Source organism: Aplidium turbinatum, chromosome 13 (genome assembly GCF_918807975.1).
Source record: "Aplidium turbinatum chromosome 13, kaAplTurb1.1, whole genome shotgun sequence".
In the NCBI taxonomy this organism is placed as follows: domain Eukaryota; kingdom Metazoa; phylum Chordata; class Ascidiacea; order Aplousobranchia; family Polyclinidae; genus Aplidium; species Aplidium turbinatum.
Window position 1 is genome coordinate 1296895 of NC_137484.1, and position 25698 is coordinate 1322592.

At 38.7% G+C, this 25698-nt stretch overlaps 1 protein-coding gene across 2 annotated transcripts in view; it reads right to left on the reverse strand.

Moving 5' to 3' along the window:
• Nucleotides 1–25698, reverse strand: part of LOC145782572 (cell division cycle protein 20 homolog) — a 144069-nt gene that overhangs the window by 33675 nt on the left and 84696 nt on the right. For both annotated transcript variants that reach the window (XM_082594384.1, XM_082594385.1), the window contains 4 exons: nt 16093–16201; nt 8288–8484; nt 7774–7868; nt 7283–7364 (listed from right to left, as the gene is read on the reverse strand). In XM_082594384.1, coding sequence (XP_082450510.1) covers nt 7283–7364; nt 7774–7868; nt 8288–8484; nt 16093–16201 — 483 coding nt within the window. The remainder of the gene's footprint in view (nt 1–7282; nt 7365–7773; nt 7869–8287; nt 8485–16092; nt 16202–25698) is intronic.

Consider the following 25698-nt stretch of genomic DNA (forward strand, 5'->3'; position numbering starts at 1 on the left):
AGTTTGTTAGTTTTTCAGTATGGTTACTGTCGGCCAGTTGTGTGGTGCCTTATTTTCTCAGTCAGTTTGCCATGGATTCCTTTCTTGGAAGTCACGGTGTTAGTTTAATTATGGTTGTAGTGTAGCTTTTTTATGTTCTGAATTAGTTTAACACGTTCTATTTGAATTCAAGGCATTATTTGGCTACAACGTTTCGACGTGGAAGTTCATTCATTCGTTTGCAATAAACTCATACTCGCAAAAAGGAGCAAGGTATTGTTCTCAAAATCATCCCAGGGTTTCCACACATTTTTTATAAACAAATTCCCTACTTTTTCAATACTAAATTCTAAAAAATTCCCTACTTTTCCAATACTAAATTTAAAAAATTTCCAACCTGATTTAGATGCGCATTAACAGTGCTTAATCAATGAAAGTTTCTGTGCTGTATTATTTCCATACACGATCATGCACAGCAGGTTAAAAATTGTATATCCGGACTCTATTACATTCGAATCAGTATGAAAAACAATAGTAGAAGTACAGTAGAGTAGATGTACAGTAGAAGATTCCTGTTTGAAGAAAAAACCCGAACTGAAATCAGTTTGGATAAACTGTCACATTTATACTAAAATTGCAATTCAAAGCCTCATTCCATCGGACATGGCAAACTGCCATAAGCCAAACCAATTAAAAATCACACTACTGACAAAATGAAGTTTACAAGTGAAAAGAACACTGAACACTGTCTTTGTGATTCTGAACACTGAATCACAAAGACATTGTACAGTAAATAAGATTTATGAATGATATTGTCTTTGTTGTTGTGTCATAATAGTAGGTTTTAGTAATGAAAGGCCACCGTGATTGAGGACTGAGGTATTGTGGTCTTGGTCGCAGATATTGCCTGTATTGACGATGTTTCTTACCGCTATTATCACCTAGCCAACCTAACATCATTGTTTTATGCGGCCGCTAATCAACTTTAACGATCATGGAATGTTACGTAAGAAGAACGATTGTACACGCAAAATAAAAAAAATCGATTGCTTAAATCAGCTCTTTTGTCTCTTAAAGGGGCAGTAAACCCCAAACCATACTTTTCGATTTTTTTGTTTGTAAGTGCTCTAGACATGTATAATAAGTAGTTGTCGTTGAAATTTTCCCTTAATTTCATTGCGTTTCCTTTGTAGGGCCGTTTTAGTTAGCCCTTAGTTTCAGAGCGACGCGTGCTCACTGAACCGTGCGATAATCACGTGTGACGTCATGAGAGTACTAGCCGATCTTATGTTCGCGCAAGATGCATTGTAAGCTCGTTTCCAACACATACAATGAACTACATGTATTTATGTCGATTGTAAGCGGCTTAGTAGTTGATAAAATGAACACTGAAAGTAACTACCTTTCAACAAGTACCATATTAGTTTGTAAAGAACTAGGTCAAGAAGATGCTTAAGACCTCTAGTAAAGCTTACTGTACTGTCTGTACATGTACAAAATTCACTCTCTCTGTGCACACGGAAAAGCTCTTTTCAAAGCAGACTTTGAATTCTGACTTTTTATTTCAAATCAGGATATTTAAATCCAACATATTCGCCGCTATCTTGATTTGAAAATTTCGACCTAATTGCCGAAACGACGCATGACGGCAGAGGCACACGGATTGAACGTCCAAGGTAACCCCAGATCCAGCGAACAAACTGTCTATAGGCAATGTGCCTATAACGTCTGTAAAAACAACTTTTGGTTACATTTACTCTTGTTACAGTAACTCCTTCAAATTCAAAACAACTTTTTAAATGGCCGCGAGTGTTGTATGTGCCGATTCGATGGGAGACGGCCCTGGCCGCAAATTTTTTCTTGGCTTGGCAATGGAAAGCATGTACATTGTACTCTGTACAGCCAAATACAACTTGTATTGTTTCAGTGAAATTGTTTTCAGTGAAATAGCTTAGCATCAATAAATCATCATTACGTTGTTGCTTTCTGGGCGAAGTTGGCCTGTTTACGAGCAGTTTTGAGAAAAGTACACATAATAGCAAATCAGTCGCTTTTTTACATTGATTCAACGTCTGCAGACGTTGAATCAATGTAAAAAAGACTGATTTGTTATCTGGGTATGTTCACACTGAAACGACCATTTATTAGGTTTAAATGAAGTAAGAGACGAAGTACATCTGCAAAACACAAGCCAACAATATAAAACGAACCAATTAAATCAGTCTCACACGATCAGAACTTAAAGTAACAAAAGTCCCTTTTACTGAACACAGCAAGAAAAGCTCTTATGAAAATGGGCTTGCAGAGAAAACAATCAATGGAAAGCGCGCCGAGCAGAGAAACTATAACGTACAAACACACGTAAAATAAACGTAAATTTGTTATAAGACACACTGGCTTTCAATGAGACATGTACAAGAAGCTGGATTTGCTAGCTAAAGTATAAAATGTACTGGTTGAAGTCCATACCTGAAGAAGTTGCAAATCCACTATTTTATTCAATCTTGTGTCCATGATCGTGTATGTGCTGTGCTTCCCACAATGTCCAGGAGAATCTACCCTTCCATCTCCTGCTAACATGAGGTCAATACCATCACCTTCCAATTGTTGAAGTACAGTGTTCTGCTCAATGACATATCAAAAATTCTTATCAATGACACTATTTTAAAGAAAAGATTGAGCAGTTCCGTTTACAGTATGTGTGTGTTTCCATACATCAGGAAGCATTCATAAAATATCTATAACAGATATATCATTGTTTACAAACTTCTATTTGAATAAGTTTATACTGATGAAGCCACACTTGTGTGGCGAAAGCTCTGTATTTAAATGAACCGATTCTTCTGATTTCGTGTGATATTGTTTACTTTATTTAAAATGTTTTGTCACACCGTGCATCCCAATGGATCATCAGTTGAATTATAGGAAAATTTGATGAAAAGTTTAGGAACGAAGTTTTGTTTTGGAATTTTACAAACTCACCCCAGCTTTTCACTACGTTCATTGGTAGACACCTCCGAAATTGTATTTATTGAGAAATTTGGATAGTGCATTTCATTATCTTCAAAAGATATGTCTTGCAAAGCCATTCTTGCTTTTTTGGGAGTGGAAGTAAGGTAATCTGGTGGAATTCATTTTCTTTCTTGCAAGTTGCAGGTCACACCCACAGATTGTGTTAATACCAGGGCATTAGCCTGAGTTATTGCAATAAACATATTCCAAACCAAGCAAAGCAACTTTTACAGTATTATTTGGCATCACTTCTCTTTCCAAAGCTATTGAAATGTACACTACTGTTATTCCATAATATGTCATATTATAGAGTCAAAGTTTCTTACCTTTTGCCGCACTCATTGGCTTCAAGACAGCTTGGCATCCTTTTGATGAACAAGCACGGAAATCTAACACGTCATATTGTGTTACAGCATCACAAGTAACCATTTCTGTTTGGCATGACTTCGGCTTTTTTAAAAAATTTTCTCTTGATCTTTTCAGGGTACGAATTGAGGGTAGGAATTGTTCAGGGTACGAATTTGGGTGCATCCCTAGCCAGTAACTGAAAAAGAAAACAACAATGTATATATGAAGGAACATTTTTTGTTAATGCACTTGGTGAATTATACATGGGACGTTCTAAAAGCGCATGTAGCTGGGAATCACTATACCAGCAGGCAGCATACATATTGTAAACTTATGGAAAACAATTTCTCAAGGATGCTATTCGCTACTTATGTACGGTACTTTATAACAAACATGTAGTAATATAATTGTTAGCTTAAAATTACCTCAAGAACTTGCCGCTTCCTAGCAGCCGGTCGCATGGATAAAGTGGAATTTTGTTGTGGAGTTGTCTCTCCACTGGACTTTGAATCCAACGGTTGCAAAGTTGTTGAAATGTTTTTGTTGGGAAAAATTAAAGGGCATGCATTAAGGTTTAAATTGAGACGTGTGGAATGACCCATGTCAAATTGAAAAAGATTTTGAAAATCTGTTTCCTTGAAATGGAGTCGCCATATTGTGCTGGACTCTGTTGATCCTGGCCAAACTCTTGTGGTGTTTACAAACTTGTTCCATTTCTTTTTTATGGTACGATTTTTTGGAAAATGGAACAAAGAAATTTTATCAGTAGAAGAACCACCAGATGAACAGCCATATATAACACACCGATTTGGCATGATGAGTACCGAATTGTTACAGGTTTAGCTTAGTCTACTCACACAGCACTGGGGAGAAGAATGCATATTGAAATAGGCCTACTGTGCTTGTCTAGCCAATACACAATCACAAATTGACATACCGTAGGCCTACATGAGTAAATACTGAGACTGGTAGGTAGGCCTATCGTGCACACATCACTGACTAATCATGAAGTAAAAAATAAATGCAAATCTCTGTAACCCTTGACTGTCTGAACCTTTTGTTGTTAAATACTATTAAAACTATACGGTACAGTACTGTGGCACTGAAGGAAAATAATGGCATTTGTTTGTTTCCTGCTGTTTCCTATCGTGCACACAGCACTGACTAATCATGAAGTAAAAAATAAATGCAAATCTCTGCAACCCTTGACTGCTGTTAAATACCATCAAAACTATGCAAACACTGCAAGGTCTAACCCAAAATGTTTAGGTTAAACGTCCAATAAAAAGTTTAGTGCAGTCTGTGAAATGATGTAAGCTAGCACCAAGGCTGCAATAAACTAAATCTGAACTTCAATTGTAACTTGGAATAATCTTATCCACTGCTGCAAACGCATGCCACACACCTCAAACAAGCAAAATATTTGTCCAGCAGTACTCTCATGACGTCACCCGAGAAAACATTTTATTTTGACAACAGTTCGTGCGGTGTGTGTTCGAATTACAAAACCAAAACTTTGTTTTAAGATTGCGTGAGAACAAATGAGTATTTTTTCATAAAAACAAGTGCAACGTGTTTTTGAATATCCCCTTTATGTATTTCAACTCTCAATTTGCATTTGAAAATGGGGTTGTCTGCCCCTTTAAGCTTTGCGTATTGTTCAACAAGTGTATAAAGTTTAGAATTGACAAGAAATCATTAAATTTGAAACTGAAGTTTGAATCACTGCAAATGAACGTATTCAAAACTGTCACTTCAGCCGACGCTGTTTCACACTCAGTAATCTAGGTCGGCAATAATTTTGCCGCAGCAAAAATGCGGTAATTTTGAAGGCTGCCGAGCTGGAAACAGCTTGTCCCGTGTATAAGTCGAACCTGGCTTTTTGAGGTGAAAAACCACTTGCGAAAATCTCGAACTACACTCGAGTATATACGGTAATAAGTAAAATTTTGAATGTTAGGCTACAGAACAAAAATCGCCCGAGGCTAAACTTTCATGTCAAGTTAAATATTTCTGTTTCTGGAGTGCCCCACAATTAAATAAGTCACGCCATGGTTACGTTACGCCACTGTCTGTACAGTATAACCACTGTTGCAAATAGGCTAACCACAGTTCACCTAAACTGCTTAGTGGATGAACAACGGAGAATGACCGGTATTTAAAGCGCAGATGAACAAGAAAAAAACAGTTCCCAAACTTCATTGAAAAGCTGCATGTTGCGCCACAACATTGTTCTTTGTAATACCGCTTTGATGAAGGATTATGAGTAATGAGTATGAACAAAAAAATAACTTTTATACTTCATTTTGAATTGAAAAGACACCACATAATGTCTTCCATCCTTAGTTATCATATATTTTTTCATTACGTAATGTCTTGTAGTAATAAATTGAAAATCAGTATGATCACTCAAAATGAAAGCAATGGGACTACGAATCTTCACTAAACCAATCAATCAATGGTCTTGTTGCACCGAAGATTATATTTTACTATATTTTACATATTTATATTATTTTTTTATATTATTACATATTTATATTACTATATTATTTATATTTTACTATATAACCTTATATTTTACTGATCTCGGGAGCTGATGTAAACCTTAAAAGTCATGTGGACTTATTCTTGATGCCCCCCCTTATCGAAAATTGCTCTTTGTAATACCGCTTTGAAGGTGGATTACGACTATGAACAAAAAAATTAATTTTAAACTTCAATTTGTTTTGAAAATACATGACGTAATGTCTTCCAACCTTATCATTACGTAATGTCTTTTAAAAATGAATTGAAAACGAGTCTATACACTAAAAATGAGAGCAACGGGACCACGAATCCTCACTGAACCAATCAGTAAAAGGTCTTGTTGTGCCTACTGATCTCTGGAGCTTACATAAACCTGAAAAAATATAGACTTATTCTTGATATGGAATTTGAGTGCATATATTACATATCGATTAATGAATATTTTGTTCCACTGAACTTCAAAGTCAAAACGTATTTGTTTACCACCACCAAACCACTTGTGACGATTGAATTAGTTAATTTATTATTCGATAAAATGTTTAGATGATGTCATTACGCCGATTTGAAATATAATTTCATTCATAACGTCGTATGGATGAAAAACTTTTACAACTTTTATACTTAAAAAAGAAACATAAATGATAAATGTTGGAGAAATTGAGTCTCCTTACACAACTTAAGAATCGAACAACGCAAAACTGCTGAAACAAAACGTTTTGTTTGAGTGATAAAATCACTGCATGCAACCAATGTTAAAACGTGCGCGCAAGAAGTCATGGGAGTGTGACGTATCAAAAATTTAACAGGTTGTTATTTTTCTACATCAATCTGACGTTAGTTACTACTTTAAAAAATCTATATCTTTGCTTCTGTAGAAAATCCGCAGCAAGCGCCTTTTTTACATGTTTAGTATCGGCCAAACTTTGCCGATACCGATACTCAAAAAATGGCCGATATCACCGATACCGATATATCGGATTTTTTTATCTACAATTTAGTCATCAAGGTTTTCCATACTTTTTCAATACCACGAGGGAGGTTTCACAAAATTCCCGACCTTTTCCCGGTCTGGAAAACGGGTTTTTAAATTCCCTACTTTTTCCCTACTTTCTCGACTGCGTGGGAACCCTGTCATCCCCACTACACGCTAGTACCCGGGATGTTGTTGTAGCAGCTACAGCTAGGTATGGGCGGATGTTCAGACCACTCGACGTCCGCTACAGCCTCAAGTAGTCTTGAGGTGAGATGTCTGTGTCGGCAGTTGCCAACGTACAAATTGCCAACGTTGTGTACCCAATTGCCAACGTTGTGTACCCAATTGCCAACGTACAATTCAACTTGCCGTATTTGCTACAGGACATTATGACAAACATGCAAATATCCACAGCATCTTTAAATATTTTAATAAAATTCACACCTGTGAATGACCATTCAGTGTCGCCACATGATGCCTCTCCACTCGAACGTCGTGGTGGTGGATAAAGCCATCTTGAGATCCACTAAAATATGCAACATCAAACAACAATTTTTTATTTTGTTTATATGCATTTCAAGCAAACATTGCATCTTCGTTTGCCAAATGTGATGACAATGTCCATGATTCTGCATTGTAAAGCAACGTAGTGCAGGTGAGCATTTCATAAATCGTTTTAGAGTTTTGATGTTAATTTTGTGAAAGGACACTCGTGCCTTTTTGTTGTGAATACCTGTGCTAAGACACCCGAAGGGTGACCCAGTTAAAAAACAGGTTATATTGTGGTTACTTCATTACAAAATCAAGGCTATTCGTCCAGAAACGGAGAATTGACAATTAACATTAGTGTGACTGGCTATATTGCAGTAATAAGCACATATTATAGTAGAGTAGGCTATTTAGCATGGCTGCGTAGATGCAATTAAATGACTGGCCTGGATAGGATATGGTCATTCCAAGATAATGAACCGACGCGTCCGGCATGTCCTCTCATATTCCGCACACGCTTACTGGCATTCACATCCCAGACCTGAAAATTTGAAGTTTTGATTTGATGTAAAAACAATAAAATACTAAGTTTCTCATCGCCTTGTGTGGCCGAGCATCATTCTATCAATCTCTGGTTTATCTTATGATGCAGAAAGTTGAATCTTTCGGTCACTGAACCAAAAAGTGCAACTTTCTAAACCAATGTTGTTGTTGTTTTTTATCTGGGGCCCCATCATTAACGCTGCTTTTAGTTTAAAAAATTACCACAATAAAAACCATTGGGTTTATGTCATTTGTGTGCTTTGGAAAGCATTACATAAACTTCTGCTGAATATCTTGTCTAAATTATGAAGACAATTTAGCATTCAGATCAAGACTAAAATGATAAAACAATGTGTTCCTTACGTGATTGATTAATTACAGATTGTGTTGACCACAAGCAGAAAATGTATGGGTAACCTGCACTTCAGCGTTGCTGTTTCCAATAGCCAGATGACTGCCATCCGGAACCCATTTCACTGAAGTAATGTAACTATCATCTCCTTCTATACATGCTAGCATTCTGATATCGCCTGAACAGGCATCCCAGATGTAGACAGCTCGACCAAGAACAGCAGCCAAATTGTTGGTAGAACTCCAATCAATAAGGTTTAGATCTGCAGAGATTGAACTTTAGGATTAATTTTTAAATGTGAAGTGTTTGTACAAATTGCCTAATAAAACCTTTCTGTATCTGTGAGCCAACCCAGCAAAATGTCCACTTTACTGTGTCGTATATCATTGGCACAGGGCTGGTAACATTCCTGGACATTATCAGACCAATGATGCTGTATTAGTAAGCTGCGCCCTTTTGGGGTAAATTTTTAATTTCAATTGGGGGATATCTAAATTAAAGCGGAAATTTAGATGTTTTCAGTGACTCATACTTTCCTATTTCTGAAGGATCATCCTTTATTGAAGATCGTTATGCTATTCTTACACTCAGCTAATACAATACATTCAATAGAATAAGTCAGGTAGATATATTTTGTAGTTTCATGGAAGGTAAAATCGGAATCAAGTTAATGGGTGGAGAAACAGCATACATACTTAGTTTGCTTACATGCTTGTGATGTAATTTGTTACATAAATAAGAATTATAATATAATCCTATTTTTTCATCTGGACTTTTTGTCAAAATGTTTAACTGATGAGTTTATTTATATTGCTTCAGAATGTACCAGAACCAGTAAATTCAACATGCTACCATCATAACCTTCTGAAACGACAAAAATTTACATTAAAATGCAAGAAAATATATCATCATTGCAAAAATTAAAATTTTAAAACATGGCTAAATTTGTCTGTAAACTTAATAAATGGATTAATTATCTAAAAACAATAGAAATGAATACCAACACGCCGTACCTAACACAAAAGATTAAGATTTTATGAGGATTTCAAAACTCCTGTAACCTGCAAATGTTCCGGGGCCGACAGCAGGGTCTAAACATTGACTAAAAATTTTTTCTGCATGCCTTCATTTTTCAGGCATACACAGATATTTAGATATCCCCCCTAATTGAAATTAAAATATTGCCCCAAAAGGGCGCAGCTTCTTGTATTAAGAAGAAGTTCTTTTATTTTTTTTTTATTTTGCATCATCAGCACATGCGAAAAAACAATACAAGATTACAATGTGAGCTAGGTTGTTTGCTGATGACGATGGGAGTGACAGAAGGACCGAACTGGTCATCGAGTCTGCCACACCCGAGTGGTGTCATGGCTTATTTAAAATGGAACGGTGTCGAAGTTGAACGCAAATATTGATTGATTGATATATTGATTGATTTGATTGATAGATATATATTATATACAACATAAAAAAACAATACACATACGAAATTTAGCAGTGCGATATACAAAAAAAACAAAAAAAAACAGAACTACTAGAAATGATGCAAAAATACAAAATGGCATATACAATATACATACAACACAGCATACTGGTAAGACAAAAGCGAATATACAGTAATTAGCGAGATACGGTGAGAATAAGTAGAAGCAGTTTGATGGTACTATAGGCTATCAGTTACTTATACTCAGACATTAAGTGCAGTTTTAATTTTTTAGAAAACATACTAATTGTTTGAAATTTTCTTAGCTGTTCCGGTAATTTGTTCCAAGTGTTTGTTCCAAGAAATTTAATTGAGCGTTGACCAAGCTTTGTACGCATTCTTGGTTTGAAAAGCATATCTTTCTTAGCACCTCTGGTATTATAGTTATGAGTTTCCTTACTAGGACGAAAGTACTCAAAAAAAATTGCCGGTAGATGTCCTTTATTGCTTTTATAAACAAACTTGCATACTTCTATTAAAAACATGTCTTCGATTTGTAGCAAGTTGCTTTTATTGAAAAGAGATTTGGTGGGAATTCTGTCCTTAATCTTGGTGAAGTTTAAACAGCGAATGATGCGATTGTGTACTAGATTTAAAGGATACAGTTCCGTTTTAGACGCACGACCCCAACAGATAATACCATACATTAGATGGGAGTGAACTAGAGCATAGTAAACTGCTCTTAATGTCTGGGAATTTACGTACTTTCTTAATCGATATAGAGCACCACAGCTTTGAGAAAGTTTTGTTGAGATTATATTGATGTGCTGTTTCCATGATAACGACTCATCAAATGTTATTCCTAAGTATTTGTAGGTGTTTGTGCGTTGCAATCTGGTATTTTGTGGTATTAGTATGACAAAGTACATTTTTAACTATAAAAAATAAAGCTGGTGAACTGTTTGTTGTGTGAGTAACAACTAGTGTTTGCACAAAAGTGTCTCACCAAGCACAACACATATCAAGCACAACACACACCAATCACAGCGCACACCAAGCACACCACATACCATTCATAACACACACCAAGCACAACACATATCAAATACAATACACACCAAGCACAACACATATCAAGCACAACACACACCAAGCACAACACATATCAAGCACAACACACACCAAGCATAACACACACCAAGCACAACACACACCAAGCACAACACACACCAAGCACAACACATAGCAAGCACAACACACACCAAATACAATACACACCGAGCACAACACATATCAAGCACAAGACACACCAAGCACAACACATACCAAGCACAACACATACCAAATACAATACACACCGAGCACAACACATATCAAACACAACACACACCAAGCACAACACACCAAGCACAACACACACCAAGCATAACACACACCTAGCACAACACACACCAAGCACAACACACACCAAGCACAACACACACCAAGCACAACACACACCAAGCACAGCACACACCAAGCACAACACATACCAAGCACAACACACCAAGCACAGCACACACCAAGCACCGGAATGGCCCGATTTGGTGAGTCCGATCCCTTAACGGGGGATTTTTTCAATTTTTTTTTTAAATTATCGGGTACCGTAGTCTAATTATCATTGCCGTTTTAGGGTTAGGAGTTAGGGTTAGGGGTTAGAGGTTAGGAACTCACCGAATAGGACTCACCGAATCGGACTCACCGAATAGTAGCAGACCCCCAAGCACAGCACACACCAAGCACAACACATACCAAACACAACACATACCAAGCACAACACACACCAACCACAGTCCACAACACACATCAAGCACAACATACACACCAAGCACAACACATACCAAGCACAACACAGGCCTCGAAATTCACGGCGGACACGGCGGTCATGTCCGCCGTCACAGCATGTGATGTCCGCGGGAAGTACTATCTAGATCGGTCATATTTGTCCGCCGAGAAATAGCGGTAGAAATCGTCATTGCATAGCACGAACAATTGTTGCGAATATATAATTTCACGCGCATTCTAGCGCGCATACTAGAAAATGTTAATACTGTATCCCTTAGCTTCCATTCAAGCAGGAAAACTTTCGATTTTTACGTTCTTCAACGATTGGTGACATTGAATCAGCGTAACAAAGGTGAATTATTTGCTAAGAACCGATGGGAGTACCGGTACTTTTACACTAATCACGTGCAACTTAGTTCAAGTCTTACGTCACAATGTCTGGCTTTGATCTCCGAGTAATATTGATAAGGCAAGGTTGGTTACAAAATTAGATTATACGAGTAGGCTATTACAGCAAGATGCAGCAAAATTTGTTTAGTTTTGGTATTACAGTAAGAAAGAAAAGGCCCAGAGAAAATTCGCTTTCGCTCACATGACTCGCAAAAATAAACCTAAAGAAAAAAGCCTAGTGAAACTTTGCACAACAGAAAATAGTAGCGTTAGTGTAAAAGTTTTTCAACTCGTGTCCAGAGCATTGTGACGTAAGAAGCCACACGACCTCGTTCGGTGGAAGTTAATTAGTTATGCGGCGTATTAAGCAGCTACGCGGCGCTTTGACTCTTCAAGCGCACGTCGTTGGTCTGATGAAAGCCTTTCAGAGTGACTTCGCTGAAATTTTAAAAAGACTTCTCAACCGTAGCTATAGTTCTCAAATGGCAAAGAATTATCAAGATAAAGTGATTAAGCGTGACGATCGACGCTAAAACTGGTGTGTCCGCCGTGAGACTTAATTTGTCCGCCGAGATAGCTGCTCAGACCGGACACGTTTGTCCGCCGTCAACAAAAACGAATTTCGAGGCCTGACAACACACCTAGCACAACACATACCAAGCACAGCACACCAAGCACAACACATACGGTACCAAGCACAAACACACACCAAGCACAACGCATACCAAGTACTATACAGTACATCAACTTGCTGTTGATGTACAATATTCCGGATTTCAAGGATGACAACTTAGGTAAAAGTATCAGTTTAACTAAGTTATCAATACAATTATTCAACATAATGATGGCCTTTTGCTTCAATAAGTTTGGATATTTTGTAACAAAACCGTGAACAACTTCTCTTCACTTCATCGAGATTCCGGAATGCTCTTCCAATGGCTGCATTGAGATAGTTGAGGTTAGGGAGTGGAATTGAGTTAGACTGTCCTTCAATCTCGTCGGCTGCATAGCCGAGTGGTAAGAGCCGTGGAACGGCAATCAAAAGGGCGCCGGTTCGACGCCGCTCAAGAGCATGTGACAGATTGTGGCAGTGTCTTTGGCAGGACACTTAAAGACATGCCTGAAGGTGGGCACAAAGATTGGCTTCCTTGCCTTCCCGTCCACTTAATCTAAATCTTCAACCACCGGGTGTAAGCCTGGATCGTCAGCTCCAGCTCATGTCCGAGCATTGGTTTGTCTTCAAATCGAATTTGGCTTTGTATGGTGATGTCCTATGTGGCTTTGGAAGCCCAGTCTATGATGGAAAAGACGTGGGCAAAAGACACATTGTAAGGAGGGTGGGGGGCGTGGTAGTTTTAGTTTTTCTTTTCTAATGTTTCGTTTTTCTTGGGCTTTTTGTATCCTGTTTTTCGAAAGTTTCCGTGCCCCCTAGTTCTTTTTCTCCAGAGTGATCTGTCACTAGCAAGTTGTTCCCATGAATCCAGATCAATGTTTGCATGGTTGAGGGAGACTTTCAGCTGATCCTCATTTTTGGTCTTCCGGGGGGTCTTTTCCCTGTCTCCAGCTCACCATAAAGCATTATTTGAGGGAGCCTCGTTGGGTCCATTTGTACGACATGTCCTGTCCAGCGAAGGCGGTGTTGCAATATGGTGGCTTCTAAACTGGGCAACCTAGTGCATCAAGGATTGCATTGTTGGTGAGACAATCTTCCCAACGAGTGCCTAGCATTCGCCTCAGTTTCCTCTGCTGGAAATTTTCAAGACACTTGATGTCACGGCGGAATAATGTCCAGGTTTCACAAGCATAGAGAAGGGAGGAAAGAACGACTGCTCGGAAGACCATAATTTTTGGTCGGATAGATTAGATACAGGGATAGAAGGGGATATGAAGGCTTTTATTACGTCTGACAATAGAAGGGCTTCCATTTATCTTAAATAATCTCTGTTTATGGTAAAATGACAATTGACACTTATAGTAATTTAATAAACTTTGTTATGACAACCTGCATTGCACTATTACAGTATTACAACCAGGTATGGATATTCAATGAATGCTTATAATCACTTGTTAATTCAACTACTCGTATACTTGCTTTACACATAGCCAAATGCAAAGGTTTTGTCAAAAAACAGCTGACTTGTAACATTTCAACTGTCTTTTCAAACAAGTATTCTTTAAATATGTTCTACATAACACTTGCTAACTGTCTTGTGTAGCTGAGTGTACCAGCTGCACTACAAAACTTTCTGCAATTTAAAAAAGAACCGCATGTTTAACGCGGTACCAACTACCGCCTTCTAGTGTCATGAGAATCAGCAATCGCTCTGAGCCTTCGTATCTCCTTCTTTAGATATCCCTGATTAGATATAGCATGGTTGTTGAAAATACGATGGTTAAGTCTTCCATAGGCACAGTGAGCTGCTTTAATACGTTGTTCAATATCCTTTGCACAAGTTGGACGTTGGTGCTATTGAAAGTATGCTACCAAGGTAGGAGAAGTAGTCTACTTCACTTAGAGGTTTTTAGTTGATATTGATCTATGGAGAGGTGTGATCTGGTGGCGTTTGGTTGAGTATCCTAGCTTTATCAGTGTTACCTTCCATTCCAAAATGCTCATAAGAGTTGTTGCAGAAGGTTATCGTTTGGAGATCATCAGGAGTAAAATCAGGTGTGGCATTGTCATCGGCAAACTGTAACTCATGAATTGTATGAGCAGAGGTTTTCGACTTTGCACGGAAGCGAGCAAGATTGAAGAGCCCTCCGTCCATGTGACAGTGCATGTTGGAATCCACCGCCAATGTGTGAAACCGGACTGGAGGCTTCCAACTCTACCAAGCCTGCTCCCACTACCTGTGATATCATCGCCATTGGGCTTTGTTTGGTCCAGGTCCAAATTGAGACAGAGGCCATTCGCTTGTATGGTTGTTTAAGGTGGTCGTGATTACGCGAGGGCTACGCACACACTCTTGGCCAGCTCCAAGTCCACTGCGGTCCAATTATATTGAAACGTGCAGCTTCAGGGGGACTGGTTGCAACAAGCTGCCGGGTGCTCTGTTCATCGAAGCCCGCCCTACAGTATGCCTGCCCTCTTCCGCTAAAAAATGCTGTTGGGGACTTAAGCTGGATACGACAAACAAAATCACGCTGAATAGTCAATAGTTGCAAACGTTCAGACCTGGAGACCAGAGAACTACTAGACCAAATGTCTTTCGTGACAAACATGGAAAGATTCTCCTTCAGATAAGTCTAGAGTTTTGGTAGCATTGCAGTTTCTATCAATCCAGGGCAGCAAAATATCATTCAAAATCTTCAGATACATCGTTGTGTTGAATTTAAGTCCAGCTTTGATGAAATGAGGAGGCATCACCTTTCCATCACTGGCCACAGTTGCAAAAACCATCACAGAAGCAGGATTTTTGCTTTGTATGAGATGAGGAACTTCTGAGGGGTCACGGCTCACGGGCAATAACTTGTGCGTTCAGACAATTTGCAACCTTGTCCACAATGAAGTTTTTCTCAACAACAAAAATGCGAACATGTCCTCCTTTGTTCTTGAGATGATTGAGAAGCATTGGACGTCTTTCAACCTTGATTGATCTTGAGCGGGCAGTGAAGAGGTTGCGACATATTTTCACACAAAACTTCATCCCAAGGGTCATTGACTGCTCCACTGATGGTTTTGTGACTGACATGGCATCTTGGCCAGTTTTGTCATCGACTGTTTTGGGTCTGCCTTTATTGACCTTTTCAGTCCGCCAGAAAATTTTTTGTTTGCTTTCGATCCTTTCGAGGGCTGTGGAGGTTTGTTCAAACTTTCTCCTCTGCATCAAACTTGGCCACAACTTGATAAATTGGACACGTTTTTGAGTAGCCGGTGCTCTTAATAATATCAGAAGAAGCGTTCACAGCATATCTCAATTCGCATGTGGTTATTTACATTGTTAATTCTGCCATGTTAAAAGAAGTTTGTCTAAATATTACAATACTATGTTTTAGAATATCTTTATAGCAAAAATCTTACTTATCTGCAAAAAGTTTCATCTTGATTAGAAAAATAAAAAAGAAAATTAGGCGAAAATTAAAAAGTTTCCAATTTAGCTGCGGGGCCCTGTAGTTAAACCGAAAATGTTAAGCAACATAAATGACAATTTTAATCATCTAATATTTCAATTACTTTAATGACTGGTCAAAACACTGAACTTGTATAGAAGAAAATGAACAAAAGAAACTTACAAAAATCATCCTTCAGATCAGGAGCATCTAAAACACGAATTGCTGTTGGGGAAATGTGGCGAGTTTTACGTTGGTTGGCACTTGGTTTCTTAGCAGAACTGTACAATACCTATATATACATAATAAGTATAACCGACACCATATGCCATACAACAGGGGTCACCAACCTTTTTTGCATGCAGGCCACTTTAGCACTAAGAAGAGCTGTGGCAGGCCGCACTAATAAAATTTTAGGTAGGTTGAGTCTTATGTTAGAAAAGAATGCATTTCGTACCCAGTGTTACATCTTGTTAATATTAATCTTAGAATACCACAGCAACAAAATTAGTCGAGCAACGCTACTGCCAGGCCAAACTCCTTTAACAACACTTTTGAATTCTTTAACAATGCCTAATAAACGAAGCCACTTGTTTTGCGCACTTGTAGTGAGGCGAGCGGTTTCATCAGAATATTCATCGCCAAGCAAGAGTGATGTTGTCACTTTGCTTCACAAAAGCCATCATGCAATTAAAAGTTTCAGTAAACAAGAAAATGTTTGACGCATTGCAATACAGGCAACAATAGTGACCTGCAAACATATCAGTGAAAAATAGGCTCCAATAACAGGGAGAAAGAAACCAGGCACCATGAAACAATTACGCTTGTGGAAATCATCGAAAATACGTTTCTGTTGGTTTTTCATCCTTTTTGTGAGAGTCTATAAAACCGTCTTTCCTTGATTATTAGACAAATGTCACTTGCGGTGCTTATCAGCATGGTAAGAATTGTTGATTAACAACATTTTGCAGTACTAAGCTAAATATTTTCAAAATACAACGAGAAAAGGTCTTTAAATTTATATATAATATTTTGCTAATTTATTATAAATTGAGTTGGCACACCGACCTATTTTGCCAACAAAAACGTCCATAAAGGGAACACTGCTCATGAAACACAATAACGGTGAAACGAACACTAGTGTTTACATGACATTTGCAAAGTTAAAATAAGCAACCCTATGCCCACAGACAACTTCGAAATTTGAAAACAGACGTTTTAATCAACCACTGGGACAGTATGGCTGGACCTGGACATCGCATTGGAATACCTTTAAACGACCCCCACCTAGAACTACAATCTGATTGGTCGGTCGGTGGAAACGTATGCAAGCGGAAATATGCTTCCCAGAAAGCATTTTTTGCCTTCATGCTCTTTAACTCAAGAAAAGTATTTTTTAGTTATATTTGTACGCTGATACCTTCCGCGGGCCGCACATAACAGCGTGGTGGGCCATATGCGGCCGCCAGTTGGTGACCCCTGCCATACAACATAGATACAATGACACACATATACTGTGTGCAGTAAATGTGATACCACATATTACCGTGTTTAATAATGAAGTAGGTACCAATGTCAGAAAGAAATCCCTAACATAGACAGAATACTTTGCTAGTCAATAGTCATGGGTGTACAATGTACATTACAATATTTTATTTTTCAGGTCAGAATTTTGAGTTGCACAGGGTTATAAACCATGAAAATTGGGTCATTTCACATCAAATTAAGTAAAAAAATTGCAGTTTCTAGTAATATTATTATTGTAACTGTCTCCGCTGCCAGTGTAGCCAAATCGTTTGGCATCCGCTGGCTTTGATCAGTCTTTCAACAAGGTTGATAGGATCTCCATTCTGTTTTGTCCTTTGCGATGTTTTGCAATTGATGGAGATGTGGTGTGTAATATAGTATTGTTTAACTAACAACTTAACAGCAAGATGAACAAAGTCTTTTAAAAGATTTTCAGTTCAGCAGGCCACAGCCCAAGAAAGTGTGGTAGGCTTTCCTCTCTCAAAAGGCTTAGTGCTCATAATCATGAGAGAGATCAAAAGCTGAGAGAGATCTAGTTGAGAGAGTGCTATCCTGCAATCACAGAGGTTTAGGATCCAGATTTCCTTCCTTAAGCCCAGTTGCTTTTAACCCAGGGGCCGCAACTCCTATGGGGTTACAGCCCGCAGAGGTCACAGCCTTTCTTCGGGGGGTTGAGAGACACATCAAGGTCTAGCTAGTGTATCTCTTTCAAGTCTTTGTGTTTTTTTCGCAATAGACTGTTCTTCGGCCTTGAAAACATTGAAATAATATAAAAAAGACGGTTTTTGCTATCTAGGGTGTCATGTAAGAAAAATGCAGATAACTTTTGGTGTTGAATTGTTAGTGAACCAAATGATTATATCACACCAATGACTACCGCACTGTTGGATTATCACACCAATCACCGCCGCAGAAGTGCTGACCAGACAGAAAAGATAAAACAAATACTTACATCATGCTAATTATTATATGTTGACTTTATTAAATTAAATTAACGGTATTATATTAATTACCAAAAGGCGTATGTTGGCTAATATTACTTGTTTTACTAGATGTTCTCTCGAAAATTGTTTTAACGTTTTTGAAAGTAAACACAGTTTTCATCTGAAGCATCTTCAAACAAATATTCTTAACTAAAACGTCATACTTTTCTTGCAAAGTCAAACACTTTAGCATGATAAATAAGACATTAAATAAAGTACCGAATAGTCGATTTACATAACCTTTCTTCTACCGAGACGCATAGGCGTTTAAAAATAAATTTTAATTTGCTTTTTAAATCTTTTTAATTTACTTTTTAAATTAAAATTTTTTAACTCTAATTTTAGACATTTCCATCTGTCAGCTACTCTCACAACTTTGATCTCAAAAATTAGCTAAAAAATGCAAAATTCCATCGACTGCAAAATCTTTGTTCTGTGGAGAAATTCCAGGTCATATAGTGCGGAAATCCCGTGAAAACACTCCCAATTCCCAAGATTATCAGAGTGCTGCGGCGAAGTATCAACACTGGCAACTACGATGCCAATCAGTGTATGTGGGCTTGTGAAACCTATTACTGTATGTAAGCGCTGGTCGCTCGCAGTCGATCAGTAATGTTATGCCGAGACAGCAAACCAACTATTTTTTTTATTAATTCAACGTTTGCAGACGTAAAAAACGGTTGATTTACTTTTTGGTTGGTTTTATTTATTGTCACTTTACAACAGCTAAGGTCTTTTAGCGACAGGGCTCTTTACATATCAGGTTTACGATGTCATCACATCATCACCCAACTTATTCTCACTGCATTATGCAAGAAAGAACACAATCGGTACTGTTTTTAAAACCTTCGCTTTGACCCAACCTGGAATCGATCAAAGATCTACCAAGACCAGAGCCGAAGGCATAACCCTTCTGCCACTGAGCTGGTTTAGTCTATCAGTGATAAATTACGTAAATGTGACAGGAAAAAAATGAGATGGGCTACATTCCGAATCCTATTTTTGGATTGGAATTATTCAAATTGTCCAGGATTCAAACTATTTTAAAATTTTCTATCCTTAGTCCAACACTAGTCATGACTCGGAAGATAAATGTTTGGCGTCTTGGTGCATCGCATCCAACATCGGTACAGAAAGACAAGTCAATCGTGGAGGAATTTTTTTAGACAGAAGCAAGCCCTTGAGCTTTCCCAGTGACGATTAAAAACATCTCTTCATTAAATGCAACTCGTCTCTTCATTTAAAGCCATAATACAATTTTGCGCTAAATGAAAAAAATGATGAGGTTCAGTGGGAAGAAAATATCAGTTTGCAATGTTAGACAAACACTACAATTCGATTCCACTGGAATATACATTTTATGGAAAGGTAGGAAACCCGCACTTCAAGAAGTCACCACTTGGTGATGTGAAATATATGCAGAAAGAAACCAAATCGAGCAGGTTTTTTTTTAACCCATCTCCATAGAACAGACAGTGAGATCCTCAGGCACAATTAGATTTGACTGCATTCTTAAAACTCGGTATGAAGTAAACTCAGTGAACAATCTGAATACCTAATTGTGTGCACAGGTGAGATGTTATTCTTAAACTGCATTTTGCTGACTCGTTTTCATGTCATTTGCTTTGTAGGCTTGTTCTAAATCATCAGGGTTAACTTGTTGTGTTTATATCTGAAACTTCCTATTTGTTTAAAGGGCGGGAAACCCAAATCAACTTCGGTTTGCGAGTTTTTTGTTTCAGCGTGATGTCATTGTGTACAACATGCGTTTTAGCAATAAAAAAATCCAAATTTTGTTGCCCTCGTCTCGCTAAGGCCGCTTTTGTTTGATACCCGTTTGCGAGGTCTCGTTGCGCATCAAGCTGTGATGCTGTTTGCTGTGACGTCACAAGGTACATATAGTTGTGGCCAAAAGTTTAAGTTCAGACTTGATTTATGACGATTTTTGCATTACTTCAAAATACTGTTATAAGATGTTATAGTTATAAGATGATAAGATGATATTATAAATATAAGATGATAATTATAAGATAAATATAAGATGATATTATAAGATGATGCATAAAGATGATGCAACTGAAACATAAATCAAGTCTGGTCTTAAAATTTTGGCCACAACTATATGTACCTTGTGACGTCACAGCGAACAACGTCACAGCTTGATGCTCGCGAGACCTCGCAAACGGGTATCAAACAAAAGCGGCCTTAGCGAGACAAGGGCAACAAAATTGGGATTTTTTTTGTTGCTAAAACGCATGTTGTACACAATGACATCACGCTGAAACAAAAAACTCGCAAAAAGTTAATTTGAGTTTCCCCGCCCTTTAAAACATTCTTTCATTTATTGAACAATGAACAAATTTCTTAGATGGTTTTTCAAACAATAATTGTTGCATGAGCTTTGAATAAAATTTTGGACAGTTAGCAAACAAATTTAATATTGGTTCATGATGATGTTCGCCCTTCGTTTCCGAAGATGGCCAATGAAGCTTCTTTTTTTTTTTTTAGTGTGGGCTTTGGTCAGTGTAGGCTACATGAGTGCGGAGATGGCTGATGAGGTCTATCTGTGCGGTGAAGCTTCTGCTGCAGGATGGACATTGGAAGGATGGTTGACTAGGTCCAGGGTTTTTTTAGGCTCGGCCTTGGGATGTTCTCGTTTTCTGACAGCAGATAGTGTACGGTGTTTCTCAGCTGATTCTGCGCCTTTATAAATAAGACTGCGCCAAGTTGGTCGTTCTGCGGCTAAGTCTTCCCACGAATCTACGTCGATGGCGAATTCTTTCATGGAAGCTTTTAAAGTGTCCTTAAAGCGTTTTCTTTGACCACCTACATGACGTTTGCCGTTAGTCAGTTCTCCGTAGAGCAGTTGTTTAGGAATGCAATGGTTCGGCATCCGGTGGACGTGGCCAGCCCATCTTATTTGTGCCTTTTTTATGAGGGTAAGAGTGCTGGGCATGTTCGCTTTACTGAGAACTTCGGTGTCTGGGACTTTGTCCTGCTATCGAATCTTGAGAAGCTTTCGGAGGCAGGAAAGGTGGAAGTGGTTCACCTGCCTTTCGTGTCTCCTATAAAGAGTCGAGGCCTCACATGCATACAGAAGGGTCGTCAGAATAACAGCTTTGTAAACTTTTAGCTTTGTGGGCAGCTTGATTCCCCAACTCTCCCATACGTTAGACCTCAATCTACCGAAGGCGATAGATGCTTTAGCGATTCTGTTGTTGATTTCCAGGTCAATGGTGGCTATGTTAGAAAGAGTACTACCGAGATACTTGAAACTTTGACATGCATGTAGTTTCTGGTCGTTTACAGTAATGAGTGGTTCGCTATAGGATTTTCCAGGGGCTGGTTGATACATTGCCTCTGTTTTTTTGTGCTGATTGTTAGTCCAAAATTATCGCAAGCAGGATCCAGGATCATGACTTGCGCGTGATTTTGTTTTAAGTGAGGGAGGGCTGCGCAGTGCCGGAATGGCCCGTTTCGGCGAGTCCAATTCGGCGAGTCCGATTCGGCGAGTTCCCTATTCGGCGAGAGCCTTTTTCGGCGAGTGCCCTATTTGGCGAGTTTTTGAAATTTTTTAAATAAAATTATCGGGCATCGTAGCCTAATTATAATTGCCGTTTTACATCGTTTTAACGTCACTAAACCTTGAAATCGTGCAGAAAGGAATAATAAAATGGTTGAACTATTAAATTAAAATTTGTCATGTCAGTTCAGTTGTTTTTATTTCTGACCATCATATCAAAAACACTACACGTCAACATAGCAAAGGTAGAAGTGACAAAACGCGAACGTTAAAACGTGCTTGAATTCGTCATGTCAGTAGAGTTGTTTTTTATTTCTGATCATAATATCAAAAACAATATACGTCAACATACCAAAGGTGTAGAAAAAGGTAGAAGCGACACAACGTGAAAGGAAAATAAAAAAAACGAAAATGTAACATCATCATCATAATCCATCGTCGGTTTGTTCCCCACTAGTGGGGGTGGCCGATTGTTTCCGCGCAGCAATTGTTTTAATCCCTTTTCTCCATTTCACCCTGTCCCTTGCATCTTCCTCCTTCAGTCCGACTTCAGTTCGAACTGTTAGGCTAACTGAGTTCTTGGAACAAACTTTTGCTGGTCGGGATAACTAGGCTACGGTACCCGATAATTTCCTTTCAATCCAAGCTGTAGGCCACGCATTTGTTGATCCAAACTAATCATTTTAACTATTCAAAAGTACTAACTTATAGACATAAACATGATTTATTTACTTTGTAACGTTTTCTTTTTTTTTATTTTCCCTTCATATCTTAAATTTTTCTGAAGGTGTTGCGACCGTGCCAAATTTCTTTCAACTCAATAACTTACTTCGGTCACAAGCACGTTATAACGTTCGCGTTTTGTCGCTTCCACCTTTTCTACACCTTTGCTATGTTGACGTGTATTGTTTTTGATATTATGATCAGAAATAAAAAACAACTCTACTGACATGACAAATTCAAGCACGTTTTAACGTTCGCGTTTTGTCACTTCTACCTTTGCTATGTTGACGTGTATTGTTTTTGATATGATGGTCAGAAATAAAAACAACTGAACTGACATGACAAATTTTAATTTAATAGGTTAAACATTTAATTTTTATGCCTTTCTGCACGATTTCAAGGTTTAGCGACGTAAAAACGATGTAAAAACGGCAATTATAATTAGGCTACGATGCCCAATAATTTTATTTAAAAAATTTCAAAAACTCGTCGAATAGGGCACTCGCCGAAAAAGGCTCTCGCCGATTAGGGAACTCGCCGAATCGGAGTAGCCGAATCGGACTCGCCAAATAGTAGCAGACCCGCGCAGTGCGCAGGACTCCAACCCCACTCTCTTGTCTCAGGTTTCAGGGTCCAATGGCAAGACATGGTCAAGACGATTGGGTGAAGCATGAGATGCAGCAGGATGACCATAACGTCTACGTGTCACGTCATGCTCTTGGGCACGTCCTGCAACTGTGATACTGGATGGTGCCTTCCTGTCCGTTGAGCTATATCCAGTGATGAACTTCTTCCGCACAGTTTGCCACACATCCAGGTTTGAATAAGGTGACAAGCTGGAGTGGTGTTATTTGACCCATAGTTGGGGCCCTGACAGGTGCTACTGCTACGGGCCAGAGCAGACCTGGGAGTAATGGAAAACTAAGGGGTAACTCCATATTTCCCATAACTCCAGAGTTTCCCACACTGGAGCCTTTCCCACCGGTTGCAGTTTTAACGTCATGCCCAGGACAGTTTCATAATACCCCAACGGCCAACATGGTGCATAGGGTGATTCATCAATTGATTTTTTTTAATTCAATGGGCACCTAACATGGTGCAGACATGCAGACTCAGCATGATCATTCAAACATGTTCACCATACAGAAGTATCAATTGTCATGGTGATCCACAGCTCTCTTTACGCTATCGCTTTAGGACAGTGGTTCTTAACCAGTGGGCCATGGAGACATTTTGAGGTGGGCCACAGACCTACTTAAACAAATGCTAGGGTAGAAATGTCAAGAACCTTCTGATGATCCACTTTTAGGGTGAAACAGGCTGTGTAGAGGCATTAAGAAATAGTAACTATATTTGATGTAAATTGCTCTGCTCGGCTTTTTGATTGGCATTGAGCACTTTTTGTAGTATTAATAGTACTGTATTTATTGTGTCACTATAGTTATATTTCGTTTTATTAGTTATAGTTATATTCGGTTTATATTTGTGTCGCCAGAGGCGTCGAAATAGGGTGGGCGGCGCCCACCCTGCCGTGAAACGAGGGTGGGCAAAATATGTTTCGCCCACCCTGTTTTCATGACACTTATGAAGTGTTCGTTAACAATTATTTTCGTTTTTGTTAAACGCTGAATTATCCAACCAACTGCAGCGCAACTTCTTGTTATGTCTCTCGCTAGGTATCCGAAAGAACAAAGCAATTCCGCAACAACACTGCATTTAAAAAAAGGCGGTACTCAATGCATTGTTGTTGCTAAATGCTACCGCAACTGCCACATGCTGGCAATTCCTGGTGAGAGAAAGCCACGTTTGATCTTTTCTCCAAATGGTTCAATTTCGTTACGTCACCATCAAACTTCAGTTCCGGGTCAGCGCAAGGGAATATGAATAATTGAATATGACATTATAATGAACATGGCAATAAAATAACCGATACAAACTAAAGACCTACTGAAACAATCGCTTTTTACAAATCTTTTCTTACAAACTTGTTGCTGGGTATAAATTGGGGCACCGCGCGATGTAGTCATTTCATTATTAAAAAGTTAAACATGAGATAACGCTGAAGAAGCCACATCCAGCACGAATGAACATAGAGACGACATTAATGAAGAAAGCAGTGCTTCAAAGATGGACAGTGGTGAAGTTAATGTCTCAGGCAATGCACCGGTAGTTGCAGAAGACAGTATGAGCCATGGGAATCTACCTGCTCCATTTGACGTTAGCATGCTGCTGGATCAGCTTCCGGCTCGGGAAGGTTCTGTCAGCAGTGACCTGTCCAAACATTTTGCGGCAAATCCGAAGGCACCACTTTAAAGATAACAGGTCACGAGCTTTTTAGGTCGCAAAGGAAAACATTCATAGCCCTTCCCAATACCAACACTCCACCCGGAACAGAACTACCTCGGAAGGAATAGGTGAAGCTCAATCGCCTGCAGACTGGAGTGGGTCGTTCCAATAGCCACATGTTCCAATGGGGCCTCGCCGATTCACCATCTTGTGCGTGTGGCTCAGAGACTTCACACCACATTATCTACATTGTCCTGTATAAAGTGTATATCGACCCCAGGACAAATATGTGGACCTCACAATGCTTGATGAACATACAATCACTGCAAAAAGACGTTTTTGATTTCAGAAGTTTACATTGAAACAGCGAAACACGACATAAACTGGATGACAGCATGAATCAAATTTGGCTAATTTTTTTTTAATGATGATCTTCACCTTCATTTTCTGAAGATAGCCAACGAGACTGAATCAAGCTTTAGTATGACGGTTGGTGTGCATGGATGCGTAGATGGATGATGACTGATGAGTAGGGTGATTCAAAAAAATTTTTTTTTTCCATCACTCTCACCCCTTAGATATGTGATGCATCATGCAAAAACATGTATTCCATAAGATTTTTGAAATCAGACATCATTTAGAGGTGGCACAGCCCATGCAAAATTTTCATGGTTTTCCTATATGCGATACACTACCATCGTCTTGACCAGGACCACAGAAATTCTTAATCAAGATGTTAAGTGTAGA